At 33.6% G+C, this 15,056-nt stretch overlaps 1 protein-coding gene across 1 annotated transcript in view; it reads right to left on the bottom strand.

Moving 5' to 3' along the window:
* LOC139498905 (uncharacterized) overlaps positions 1 to 1,355 on the bottom strand; it is a 37,288-nt gene extending 35,933 nt beyond the window's left edge. The window contains exon 1 of the mRNA XM_071287494.1: positions 1,048 to 1,355. Coding sequence (XP_071143595.1) covers positions 1,048 to 1,330 — 283 coding nt within the window. The 5' untranslated portion in view covers positions 1,331 to 1,355. The remainder of the gene's footprint in view (positions 1 to 1,047) is intronic.
* Positions 1,356 to 15,056: the final 13,701 nt, after the last annotated feature.

Consider the following 15,056-nt stretch of genomic DNA (forward strand, 5'->3'; position numbering starts at 1 on the left):
ACAATGTAACTATAAATGTATAAATAGAGGAATATGGGGAAATGTTATCAATGCAGCAAGAGATATGGGTATAGAAAGCTATATAAACTTTTAATTATAATTTGCACTTCAATGCATGACTGGTGACCTTCCAACAGCTAGCATGACAGTGACATGATAGCTGTTGGAAGGTCACTGTTTCTGAGCATCTACATGTGGGTCTTACAAAGATTTCAATTTTTTTTAAATTAATTATCACACATTATCTCTTGATAAAAGTACCAAAGACCAGTGGTTCAAAACATCAAACACATTTTCGGTTAATTTTAATACACTAGTACATGTATATATAAATGATATTTTTCAGAATAAAGATTAATAGGGTAACTTGTTTTTTAGGCATCATACAAAAAAAATGGAAAGTTTTCCACCAGGTCATCAGCCATCTGACGAAGCCAAGTAAGGAACACAAGACAATTTGTAGACGACAGATAGCAATAATGAACTTTGAACATTTCAATTTTTTAAAACTTTACATTAAAACATAGTTAATTTTAATAGTTTTTATTATTTTAATCTATTTTGCCAGCAATATATGGCAATGAAATTTAAAAGGTGTAGCATTATTTTGAAAGTAATCAGGTTAATTCAAACTGCTGAGAACTCCTGCAGATAATTACTTTCCTGGTGTCCTATTTTGAATAGAATATATTATTCAACTATACAGAACTACATCATACAAGGTAATATTATCTGCATATCCATTTGAGAGTGAATACAGGGAAATGCCATGGATGCCATATTTTTCATGGAAATCTTTAGTTGTAGCCATCGTTTTCATGTCAACCTGCCTTCGATGCCATATTTTCCATGGAAATTATGGCAACGATGGAAATACTAAGTATACAATCCTTGACACTCTTTTCTTCAATGCCATGGAATCTATGAAAAAGCTCGTTTCAATACTCTATCGTTTTCATGGCAAAAGTTTGCAATGTAAATTCCATAGAATGCCATGAAAATCCTAGGGACCGGATCTTAAATTTTTTAATACCATACACGCCATACCTTCTAATTTATTCCAAATGCTATCACCAAATTGTGCTTTACATTTTATCACATGAATTTCTATTCCATTTGTGCTTGCGACATCTGCATTATTTCTTCCCAACAATCTTTTAAAAAAGGATGTGGGTCCACCGTCTTTCTTTCCTTCTTTGAATAGCCTGTTAACCAATGAGGTCTTACCCGCACCTTTCTTCCCAACTATTACTAAACGTATGTCTCTTTTTTTCTCAGATCCTGACTCGAGTAATTTGAGGTACAAAGGAACAGATCTTTTGTCAGCCATTAATTCTATTTCAGTTGGAACTTTATTATCTACAAAGATATGATAAAGAGCTTTTTTCATTAATTAGAACATTATTCTTTTATTTATTTGAAATTATATGTTATCAATGTAGGAAACCATCAAACATTTCGTTTACAGTAAAGTAAATATGCTCAAATGCTTATAAAGTGAGACTGTCTTGAGTTGAAAGTTTTTGTTCCGAGATTGAGGACTTACTGTCGATTTTAAACAGGGAACAAAAAGTAGGATGCCTACGACATCTATGATGCCTTATTGTTACAAAACCATAACCAAAGTTCAAGCATCACAATGATCAAATTAATATCTAAACAGGGGACGGTTCCGGAACGATAATGAAATAAAATTTGTAACAAATAGACAACTGTTAATCGTTACACAATAGTGTTTGACAAAAATTTAGAACAATTTTAGTGAAATCCTTACGGTTGGCATCTTTGTATCGATCGTTTCAAGTCTAATAATAAAAAAAAGAAAATACCTTTAATTCTTAGAACAGCAGTCTGCAAAATAAGGAGTAAATATTGTGAGTATATTAGAAAACTTGTAGAAATGTTAGATATAAAATATAAAACCATAAAACATAGTCTGCATAGCCAATTATGGAAAACAAATTGATTGTAATTGATTGAATTTTCGTGTTAAATGCTACTTTCTGTATAACTATTGGCTAATTCTTGTGTGCCAACTTTTATTAGGTGAGGAAGCCAAAGTACACAAAAAGAACAACATTAATTTGCCAGGAAAACTGACAGAAATTTGACATCCACTAGATCAATGTAGATCATGACTAAGGAGACGGGGTCACATTATATCATAGACACTAACCAATAAGGGTTTACAGTTTAAGTAGACCTCACAACCTCATTTTATAAAATACAAGCGAGTACAATGCCCATTTGCCAATATGTTGTGCAAACGACCATTTATCATTATTGACCTGTTGACTGGAAAAAAAAACTTTAACTACACGCGAAGATAAACACCATGCGAAAATAACCACTATTAGATGATTAGATGGATAGTTTATTATCATAAAACCATGCAAGTACAAAGGTTACAGAGAAGTTAAAAAAATAATATTCATAATAACAAAAATAAAAATGCATTAAAAATGCATAAAATTTCGGATGAGATAACATATAAAAGAATATATATATACTTATACAGTCAAATGTGAAAGCTAAAATTGTATAAAGAAATACTTTTTGTGTATAAGTATGATAAATAAATTATGCTTGTTGGGAAGGAGTAAGCTTAGTATTAATACATCATATAAAATTGCAGAGATTTCTTATTGTCCTTGGTTGTTTTGAAATAAACAGTGTGTTAAATTTGATAATGTTGTGTCTGAGTATTAGTTCATTTGGAGTAAATCTACTTCTTTCCTCTTGTAAAGCATTGTAAAGCTGGGCAAGCAAAAATATAGTGATATTCGTCTCCGATATCGCTTTTCGTACATGTTGGACATTTTCTATCACTTCTGTCATAATGTTATGCCATCTCCACTTTTCTATTGGCAGTGAATGATTTGATGTTCGGAATTTACAAAGTGTATATATATCTCGGTCATTTATGATGTTGAAATAATTCTCAAATTCAAAATTTTCCTTAAAGAGCCAATAAGTATTATACCCGCTATATGGAACAGTGTTTACTTTCACTGCTGGTAATCAATAGAATACCAGCAGTGAAAGTAAACAGTATTTTCGATCTTGTAACAGATGTACAAACTACAATTGATTAGTTACGAAATTGAGCGGACGTTTGATATACTAATTAGGTTGTAAAATTATTTATAACTTTGACACTAATTAATAAAGATATAAAAGAACAGAGTTACAACATTGTACAATGTCCTCCGTGTTGCACATATTTTATATTTCTAAAACTCTTTTTTTTTAAAGTCGATCGTCCACCATTATAGAATATGTCCGAGATTTTGCTGATAGTTCACTATAGTATAAGTTTTATAAAAATCTTACAAGAATTATACCTGTGAGAGCGCTAACGAAGCCATTTTCCATACATTTGATATTTCCAAGGGGCATAATTCTTTTAAACTAGAGGCTCTAAAGAGCCTGTGTCGCTCACCTTGGTCTATGTGAATATTCAACAAAGGACACAGATGGATTCATGACAAAATTGTGTTTTGGTGATGGCGATGTCTTTGTAGATCTTACTTTACTGAACATTCTTGCTGCTTACAATAATCTCTATCTATAATGATTGGCCAAGTAGTTTCAGTTTTCAATTGTTAAAAATTGACGATAAAGAACAACAACTCCTTAGGGGGCCAATTGACCATTACAATCATGTTGACTTACTTGTAAATCTTACTTTGCTGAACATTATTGCTGTTTACAGTTTATCTCTATCTATAATAATATTCAAGATAATAACCAAAAACAGCAAAATTTCCTTAAAATTACCAATTCAGGGGCAGCAACCCGACAATGGGTTGTCCAATTCATCTGAAAATTTCAGGGCAGATAGATCTTGACCTGATTAACAAATTAACTCCATGTCAGATTTGTTCTAAATGCTTTGGTTTTTGAGTTATAAGCCAAAAACTGCATTTTACCCCTATGTTCTATTTTTAGCCGTGGCAACCATCTTGGTTGGATGGCCAGGTCATTGGACACATTTTTTAAACTAGATACCCCACAGATAATTGTTGCCAAGTTTGGATTAATTTGGCCCAGTAGTTTCAGAGGAGAAGATTTTTGTAAAAGATTACTAAGATTTACGAAAAATGGTTAAAAATTGACTATAAAGGGCAATAACTCCTAAAGGGGTCAACTGACCATTTTGGTCATGTTGACTTATTTGTAGATCTTACTTTGCTGAACATTATTGCTGTTTACAGTTTATCTCTATCTATAATATTATTCAAGATAATAACCAAAAACAGCAAAATTTCCTTAAAATTACCAATTCAGGGGCAGCAACCCAACAGCGGGTTGTCCAATTCATCTGAAAGCTTCAGGGCAGATAGATCTTGACATGATGAACAACTTAACCTATGTCAGATTTGCTCTAAATGCTTTGGTTTTTGAGTTATAAGCCAAAAACCACATTGTACCCCTATGTTATATTTTTAGCCATGGCGGCCATCTTGGTTGGTTGACCGGGTCACTGGACACATTTTTTAAACTAGATACCCCAATGATGATTGTGGCCAAGTTTGGTTAAATTTGGCCAAGTAGTTTCAGAGGATAAGATTTTTGTAAAAGTTAACGCTGTACGACGGACGACGCCGGACGCCAAGTGATGGGAAAAGCTCACTTGGCCCTTCGGGCCAGGTGAGCTAAAAAGTCAATTGGCCACCATTAGAGAACTTGTCCAAGATATTGTTGATTTTAAACTATAGTATAAGTTTTATAAAAATCAGGCAAGAATTATACCCGTGAGAGCGTTAACGATGCCGTTTACCATAAATTTAATATATCCAAGGGGCATTTAACTCTTTTAAAAAAAGTTGGTCAGACATCATTATAGAACTTGTCTGAGATATTGCTGATATTAACCTATACATGCTATAGAAGAAGTTTAATAATCAAAGAGCAGAATGCTCTGAGGGATACGATTGCCATAGTTTTCATTGACACATGTATAGCAGTTCTGACAACATTGCATTAAGCAAATGCGTGAGATTTGGCCAAAATTTAAAAAATCAAAGAGGGAAAAAATAGATCCAAGGATACTGCCGCAAAAAAGCATGAACATGCGTGAGTCTCACGCATTTTTTGGCAGCCCTGGTACAGCTGGATAGTATTATTTATTTTGCACATGCAAAATGTAATAATCAGAATAGTCACTCAACTTTAATAATGGCCAATCCCGGATACAATACCATACAAGTGTATGAGCAACGTACTTATTGTGTTTTATTTTTGTACTATCAATTCCAAGTTTACTTTCCACAGCAGTCACTGAGAATGAGAGGTTTTTCACTTCGGATCTTATCACCGTTAATTCTAGGAGGAACCCTATTTCTAACTCTTTAAATATTAATTTCCTTTGGTACAGTGGGCATGACTCCTTTCCTGACACACTCCTCTGTTTAAATTGAGATCGTTCTAAATATAATACGACGTTTATCGACATCTAACGAAAATACTTCCGGAAGGGAGACAACTCGAAACAATAATATGGAAGACTCCATTTCGGCTGAAGGGGTGTTAAAGGTAAACCCGTTACGATGTGGACATTTATTTTTATAATTTAAATGATGCATACGATTTAAAATTATGCAACAACAATAACCCTCAATAGCAGACAGACATAGAAATAATCCAATGAGTTTCAAATTAATCAATGAAGCGGGGAATCCAGAGCAACCACTCAATATGATACCCCTTGAAATCAAGAAAACTATACGCATGCACATTAATACATAAACAAACCCGCGACTTGCGATTTAGAACAAAAACGTATATTAAATGATATGATGAATGGTTCTCCATTTCTTTATGAGAGTACAGTATCAAATATCAGTTTCATAACAGTAAAATATAGAAAAACTCCACTTCAGCAGTTCAGTTCTTGACAGAAATAGAATTATCGGAATTCAGAGAACTCTCGCATTTATCAAAACTGGGGAATTCCCTCTGACGTGTTTCTAAATTTATAAAAACACTAAATATAAATACTGCTTAATTTGATTTTCCGTAAAAAACACGCATATAAGTCAAGGGAAATATTAAACATGAAGATTATGAGAAGAACATTACAGGAAAGTTGTTTATGTTCAATCCTTTTGCTTGTTTTTACCTTTTAAAGCAAGACAATCATAAGAATCTGAGATGTTGCTGAATGTTTAGAATAAAACGGTTGACGTGAGGGAATGCAGCCCTGAGTCAACGGTAAAAGTCTACAGATTGCTTGAAAGCAATCGTATCCTAAAAATCTGGCAAGAATTGTACCTGTGAAACTGCTAAAAAGACCAGAAGAACAGACAGACGCCAGTATTTCCATGTCACCTGCAACACATTGAGCAGGGGACCCACATACCCGACTGAGTATCTAACAATTAAATATTTTGACACTTATCAATACAATATACAGTTTAAGACCCCAAAACATCATTTTATAAAATACAAGCGAGTACAATGACCATTTGCATTTATGTTGTTAAAACTACCATAGTATCGTTATTAACCTGCTGACATTTTAACTATTTAAAATAAACAAATGTATGCATACATTTTCCGCTATTTTCATTTATCCGCCAAAATAAGCGAAAACAAGTGAAACTGCGAGCTACTGCTCACTGATGATACCCCCGCCGCAAGTGGATAATATTAATAGTGTAAAATATGCAAGTGTTCGGTAAACAGGAAGTTGTCGAGTGATGAATCTGAAAACGCATCACACGGTACAGCTGACTTATATAAATCCTGAAACCAAATTTCAGAAATCCTTGTATTGTAGTTCCTGAGAAAAATGTGACGAAAATTTTCAACTTGGCTATCATGTGTTAAATCATACAAGTGTTCAGTAAACAGGAAGTTGTCGAGTGATCGATCTGAAAACGCATCACACGGTATAACTGACTTAGATAAACCCTGAAACCAAATTTCAGAAATCTTTGTATTGTAGTTCCTGAGAAAAATGCGACGAAAAATATTCATGGGACGGACGGACTGACTGACGGACTGACAGACTGACGGGCTGACGGACTGACGGAAGAACAGACAGAGATAAAACAGTATACCCCCCTTTTTTTTAAAGCGGGGGTATAATAAACACCCTGCTAAAATAACCTAACAGTATCATTTTAGTACTACTGCTGGTTATATAGTATCATTTACCTAACATACAGTGTTTAGTACTACTGCTGGTTATATGGTATCATTTACCTAACATACAGTGTTAAGTACTACTGCTGGTTATATGGTATCATTTACCTTACATACAGTGTTTAGTACTACTGCTGGTTATATGGTATCATTTACCTAACATACAGTGTTTAGTACTACTGCTGGTTATATGGTATTATTTACCTAACATACAGTGTTTAGTACTACTGCTGGTTATATAGTATCATTTACCTAACATACAGTGTTTAGTACTACTGCTGGTAATGGTATCATTTACCTAACAGACAGTGTTTAGTACCACTGCTGGTAATGGTATCATCTACCTAACAAATAGTGTTTAGTACCACTACTGGTAAGGGTATCATCTACCTAACAAATAGTGCTTAGTACCACTGCTGGTAAGGTATCATTTACCTAACAGACAGTGTTTAGTACTACTGCTGGAAATGGTATCAACTACCTTATAGACAGTGTTTAGTACCACTACTGGTAAGAGTATCATATACCTAACAGACAGTGCTTAGTACCACTACTGGTAAGAGTGTCATGTACCTAACAAACAGTGTTTAGTACCACTGCTTGTAAGGGAATCATCTACCTAACAGACTGTATTTGGTACCCCTGCTGGTAATGGTATCATCTACCTAACAGACAGTGTTTAGTACCACTACTGGTAAGAGTATCATCTATCTAACAAATAGTGTTTAGCACCACTACTAGTAAGTGTATCATCTACCTAACAAATAGTGTTTAGTACCACTACTAGTAAGTGTATCATCTACCTAACAAATAGTGTTTAGTACCACTACTAGTAAGTGTATCATCTACCTAACAAATAGTGTTTAGTACCACTACTAGTAAGTGTATCATCTACCTAACAAATAGTGTTTAGTACCACTACTAGTAAGTGTATCATCTACCTAACAAATAGTGTTTAGTACCACTACTAGTAAGGGTATCATCTACATATGTAAATCAAAAGTATATGTACCTTTAAGTATTCCATCACTTCTTTATACTGCCCCTGTTTCATTGATGCTGCTAAATCATATGGAGTCTTACCCTGAAATACATACACATCTTTATATTGCTTTCATCTGATAATTACAATGAAGACTTTTGTAACATATATCATACAATAAGTAAGACTAGTAACAACTGAGTGGTGTTTTATTTTATTTTTCACAGAGGCTAACGATATCCTTTTTGTTCATTAAATAAAAGTCACGAGAAAACATTAAGATTATTTTTCTATATTTTCTGAAGACTTGTAATAGGCTTTTAACTTCGTTTTTTAAAGCATATGAATAAAAGCTCCATCTGTCACCAGACAAATTGACTGTAATTGATTGAATTTTCGTGTTAAATGCTACTTTCTGTATAACTATTGGCTAATTCTTGTGTGCCAACTTTTATTAGGTGAGGAAGCCAAAGTACACAAAAAGAACAATATTAATTTGCCAAGAAAACTGACAGAAATTTGACATCCACTAGATCAATGTAGATCATGACTAAGGAGACGGGGTCACATTATATCATAGACACTAACCAATAAGGGTTTACAGTTTTAGTAGACCTCACAACCTCATTTTATAAAATACACGCGAGTACAATGCCCATTTACCAATATGTTGTGCAAACGACCATTTATCATTATTGACCTGCTGACTGGAAAAAAAACTTTAACTAAACGCGAAGATAAACACCATGCGAAAATAACCACTATTAGATGATTAGATAGATAGTTTATTATCATAAAACCATGAAATTACAAAGGTTACAGAGAAGTTAAAAAAATAATATTCATAATAACAAAAATAAAAATGCATTAAAAATGCATAAAATTTCGGATGAGATAACATATAAAAGAATATATATAAACTTATACAGTCAAATGTGAAAGCTAAAATTGTATAAAGAAATACTTTTTGTGTATAAGTATGATAAATAAATTATGCTTGTTAGGAAGGAGTAAGCTTAGTATAAATACATCATATAAAATTGCAGAGATTTCTTATTGTCTTTGGTTGTTTTGAAATAAACAGTGTGTTAAATTTGATAATGTTGTGTCTGAGTATTAGTTCATTTGGAGTAAATCTTCTTCTTTCCTCTTGTAAAGCTGGGCAAGCAAAAATATAGTGATATTCGTCTCCGATATCGCTTTTCGTACATATTGGACATTTTCTATCACTTCTGTCATAATGTTATGCCATCTCCACTTTTCTATTGGCAGTGAATGATTTGATGTTCGGAATTTACAAAGTGTATATATATCCCGGTCATTTATGATGTTGAAATAATTCTCAAATTCAAAATTTTCCTTAAAGAGCCAATAAGTATTATACCCGCTATATGGAACAGTGTTTACTTTCACTGCTGGTAATCAATAGAATACCAGCAGTGAAAGTAAACAGTATTTTCGATCTTATAACAGATGTACAAACTACAATTGATTAGTTACGAAATTGAGCGGACGTTTGATATACTAATCAGGTTGTAAAATTATTTATAACTTTGACACTAATTAATAAAGATATAAAAGAACAGAGTTACAACATTGTACAATGTCCTCCGTGTTGCACATATTTTATATTTCTAAAACTCTTTTTTTTAAAGTCGATCGTCCACCATTATAGAATGTGTCCGAGATTTTGCTGATACTTCACTATAGTATAAGTTTTATAAAAATCTTACAAGAATTATACCTGTGAGAGTGCTAACGAAGCCATTTTCCATACATTTGATATTTCCAAGGGGCATAATTCTTTTAAACTAGAGGCTCTAAAGAGCCTGTGTTGCTCACCTTGGTCTATGTGAATATTCAACAAAGGACACAGATGAATTCATGACAAAATTGTGTTTTGGTGATGGCGATGTGTTTGTAGATCTTACTTTACTGAACATTCTTGCTGCTTACAATAATCTCTATCTATAATGATTGGCCCAGTAGTTTCAGTTTCAATTGTTAAAAATTGACAAAAAAGGACAACAACTCCTTAGGGGGCCAATTGACCATTACAATCATGTTGACTTACTTGTAAATCTTACTTTGCTGAACATTATTGCTGTTTACAGTTTATCTCTATCTTTAATAATATTCAAGATAATAACCAAAAACAGCAAAATTTCCTTAAAATTACCAATTCAGGGGCAGCAACCCGACAATGGGTTGTCCAATTCATCTGAAAATTTCAGGGCAGATAGATCTTGACCTGATTAACAAATTAACTCCATGTCAGATTTGCTCTAAATGCTTTGGTTTTTGAGTTATAAGCCAAAAACTGCATTTTACCCCTATGTTCTATTTTTAGCCGTGGCAACCATCTTGGTTGGATGGCCAGGTCACTGGACACATTTTTTAACACTAGATACCCCACAGATGATTGTTGCCAAGTTTGGATTAATTTGGCCCAGTAGTTTCAGAGGAGAAGATTTTTGTAAAAGATTACTAAGATTTACGAAAAATGGTTAAAAATTGACTATAAAGGGCAATAACTCCTAAAGGGGTCAATTGACCATTTTGGTCATGTTGACTTATTTGTAGATCTTACTTTGCTGAACATTATTGCTGTTTACAGTTTATCTCTATCTATAATAATATTCAAGATAATAACCAAAAACAGTAAAATTTCCTTAAAATTACCAATTCAGGTGCAGCAACCCAACAACGGACTGTCCAATTCATCTGAAAGTTTCAGGGCAGATAGATCTTGACATGATGAACAATTTAACCTTGTCAGATTTGCTCTTAATGCTTTGGTTTCTGAGTTATAACCCAAAAACCACATTTTACCCCTATGTTCCATTTTTAGCCATGGCGGCCATCTTGGTTGGTTGACCGGGTCACTGGACACATTTTTTAAACTAGATACCCCAATGATGATTGTGGCCAAGTTTGGTTAAATTTGGCCAAGTAGTTTCAGAGGATAAGATTTTTGTAAAAGTTAACGCTGTACGACGGACGACGCCGGACGCCAAGTGATGGGAAAAGCTCACTTGGCCCTTCGGACCAGGTGAGCTAAAAAGTCAATTGGCCACCATTATAGAACTTGTCCAAGATATTGTTGATTTTAAACTATAGTATAAGTTTTATAAAAATCAGGCAAGAATATACCCGTGAGAGCGTTAACGATGCCGTTTACCATAAATTTAATATATCCAAGGGGCATTTAACTCTTTTAAAAAAAGTTGGTCAGACATCATTATAGAACTTGTCTGAGATGTTGCTGATATTAACCTATACATGCTATAGAAGAAGTTTAATAATCAAAGAGCAGAATGCTCTGAGGGATACGATTGCCATAGTTTTCATTGACACATGTATAGCAGTTCTGACAACTTTTCATTAAGCAAATGCGTGAGATTTGGCCAAAATTTAAAAGATCAAAGAGGGAAAAGATAGACCCAAGGATACTGCCGCAAAAAAGCATGAACATGCGTGAGTCTCACGCATTTTTTGGCAGCCCTGGTACAGCTGGATAGTATTATTTATTTTGCAAAACTAATTCAACTGCACATGCAAAATGTAATAATCAGAATAGTCACTCAACTTTAATAATGGCCAATCCCGGATACAATACCATACAAGTGTATGAGCAACGTACTTATTGTGTTTTATTTTTGTACTATCAATTCCAAGTTTACTTTCCACAGCAGTCACTGAGAATGAGAGAAGGTATTTCACTTCGTATCTTATCACCGTTAATTCTAGGAGGAACCCCATTTCTAACTCTTTAAATATTAATTTCCTTTGGGTCAGTGGGCATGACTCCTTTCCTGACACACTACTCTGTTTAAATTGAGATCGTTCTAAATATAATACGACGTTTATCGACATCTAACGAAAATACTTCCGGAAGGGAGACAACTCGAAACAATAATATGGAAGACTCCATTTCGGCTGAAGGGGTGTTAAAGGTAAACCCGTTACGATGTGGACATTTATTTTTATAATTTAAATGATGCATACGATTTAAAATTATGCAACAACAATAACCCTCAATAGCAACCAGACATAGAAATAATCCAATGAGTTTCAAATTAATCAATGAAGCGGGAAATCCAGAGCAACCACTCAATATGATACAGATGGGTGCGGTCCTAACCTTGACAGAAGTTAACTTAGAGTTAACTTGTTGACTGCTTTTTAAGTTAACTTGAGAATTTTTAAGCAGACCAGCAAGTTAACTTCGTCTACGGTGGACCACACCTACGGTCCGCTTTTTTATGACTGCTGCAGACCTATCGTCGCGTCTGTTCAAGACCAAACCTGTGGACAAGTCTGCTTTTGACCAGTCCTGAGGACAGGTCTGCCCCAGACCAGACCTGTGGACAGGTCTGCTCCTGACCAGACCTGTCGACAGGTCTGCTTCTGACCAGACCTGTGGACAAGTCTGCTATTGACCAGACCTGGGGACATGTCTGCTTATGAAATGTTATCGTTTTTGCGACTTTCCATATCAGACTTGAGTTTTAATAAAATATGTATAAACAACATTTGCATTGTTCTTCCCAAGAAGGCCTCTGATAGCATATTTCCTTACTCGCTATACTCTATATAGACATTATTCATAACAACACAATTCTTTCTTTTTTTTTAATATATGCTTATAAACATTAGTCAATTACATAGAGTTATCATATTTTTTTAATTAGAAGGTGGATAGAAATTAGGGTTGTCCAACGCATCGGAACAACATTCGTATATCATGGGATATCAACATCTTTGTCGACGTTACTTCGTTCCCCGTTTTTTAACTGTCCCTTCATAATTTTTACCTACGCATTTATACATGCATGGATATTTCATTGTTATTCTACTTGTTTGGATTGGATTTACTTTTCTTTTTCCGCAGAATATTCTAACGAAAATTGTACAGTTGTACAGTGTCCGGATATGTACGATGTGGTAAAACTACCAACAATCTCGTCAAATTCGTCAGATTTGTCGAGAGATTTGTGCACATGAATGAAATAGTTGTCACTTGACGTTTAACCACAAACAAAATCAATCAACCGACATAATAGATTAACAGTATACTATTACCAGAAGAGAACCTCAAATACATTTTTTTATTAAAAAGCACAAATGAATTCAGACATGTCAGTGTTGGTACATTGTACATGTACTTGGATGATGCGGCCTAATAGTTTCGTTTTACACACCCTAGTGACAGCTGTTCAATATTATGAATACAGAGATGAAACGCTGACATTCTCAATGTATGCGGGAAAAAATTGCATTAATTGTTTTCCTTATCATGCTTACATTTGCCGTCCTACTAACATTTTCACAGGAGTGCCAGGAGAAGACTTTTAAAATTAGGCGCCATCCCAACAGGGGTCATTTATTTTATACATTGAATCCAGACATCAAAAATATGGCTGATTTACTATGCGGATATATATAGATTTTTAAATTAAAGTGCACATATAATATGCAGGTCAGTTTTTGGTCGATGCAGTCAAATAATTTTGTTGTATAAAGTCAGCATGAGGTATCAAATCTACTGAAATTTTGTTACGTATCAATATTTTGAATAAAAGGAGGACATGCTGACATCCAAAATTAATCCGAACAAAAATTTGTTGTTATTATATTGCAATATTACTGTCCATTGTATTATACATTAAATCCTGACATAAAAAATATGGCTTATTTACTATGCGGGTATACATGGTATATAGATTTACAAATTAAAGTGCATATATGGTCAGTTTTGGTCAATGCGGTCAAATCATTTTGTTGTACAAGTCAGCATGAGGTATCAAAACTACTGAAATTTTGTTACGTATCAATATTTTGATAAACATGATAAAAGGAGGACATGTTGGCACCCTAAATTTATGCGGACAAAAATTTGTTGTTCATGTTGTTATTGTATTGCAATATAGCTTTCCATTGTATTATACATTGAATCCTGACATAAAAAAAATATGGCTGATTTACTATGCTGGTATATAGATTTACAAATTAAAGTGCACATATGGTCAGTTTTGGTCTTGGTCAATGCGGTCAAATTATTTTATTGTACAAGTTAGCATGAGGTATTAAAACTATTGAAATTTTGTTACATACATGTATCAATATTTTGAATATAAGGAGGACATGCTGGCACCCTAAATTTATGCGAAACAAAAATTTGTTGTTACTGTATTGCAATATTGCAATCCATTGTATTATACATTGAATCCTGACATAAAAAATATGGCTGAATTACTATGCTGGTATATAGATTTACAAAATAGAGTGCACATATGGTCAGTTTTGGTCTTTGTCAATGCGGTCAAATTATTTCATTGTACAAGTCAGCATGAGGTATCAAAACTATTGAAATTTTGTTACGTATCAATATTTTGAATATAAGGAGGACATGCTGACACCCTAAATTTATGCGTAACAAAAATTTGTTGTTATTGTATTGTAATATTGCAATCCATTGTATTATACATTGAATCCTGACATAAAAAATATGGCTGAATTACTATGCGGGTATATATGGTATATAGATTTACAAATTTAAGTGCACATATGGTCAGTTTTGGTGGAAGCGCTCAAAATATTTTGTTGTACAAGTCAGCATGAGGTATCATAACACTGTAATTTTGATACGTATCAATATTTTGAATAAAAGGAGAACATTCTAGCACCCTAAATGTATGTGAACACATATTTGTTGTTATTGTATTGCAATATTGCTGTCCATTGTATTGTACATTGAATCCTAACACAAAAAATATGGCTGATTTACTATACAGGTATATAACTTTACAAATTAAAGTTTACATATGGTCAGTTTTAGTTGATGCGGTCAAATAATTTTGTTGCACATGTCAACATGGTCAGCATAAGGTATCAAAACTACTGAAATTTTGATACGTAT

This window comes from Mytilus edulis, chromosome 12 (assembly GCF_963676685.1).
Source record: "Mytilus edulis chromosome 12, xbMytEdul2.2, whole genome shotgun sequence".
Classification (NCBI taxonomy): domain Eukaryota; kingdom Metazoa; phylum Mollusca; class Bivalvia; order Mytilida; family Mytilidae; genus Mytilus; species Mytilus edulis.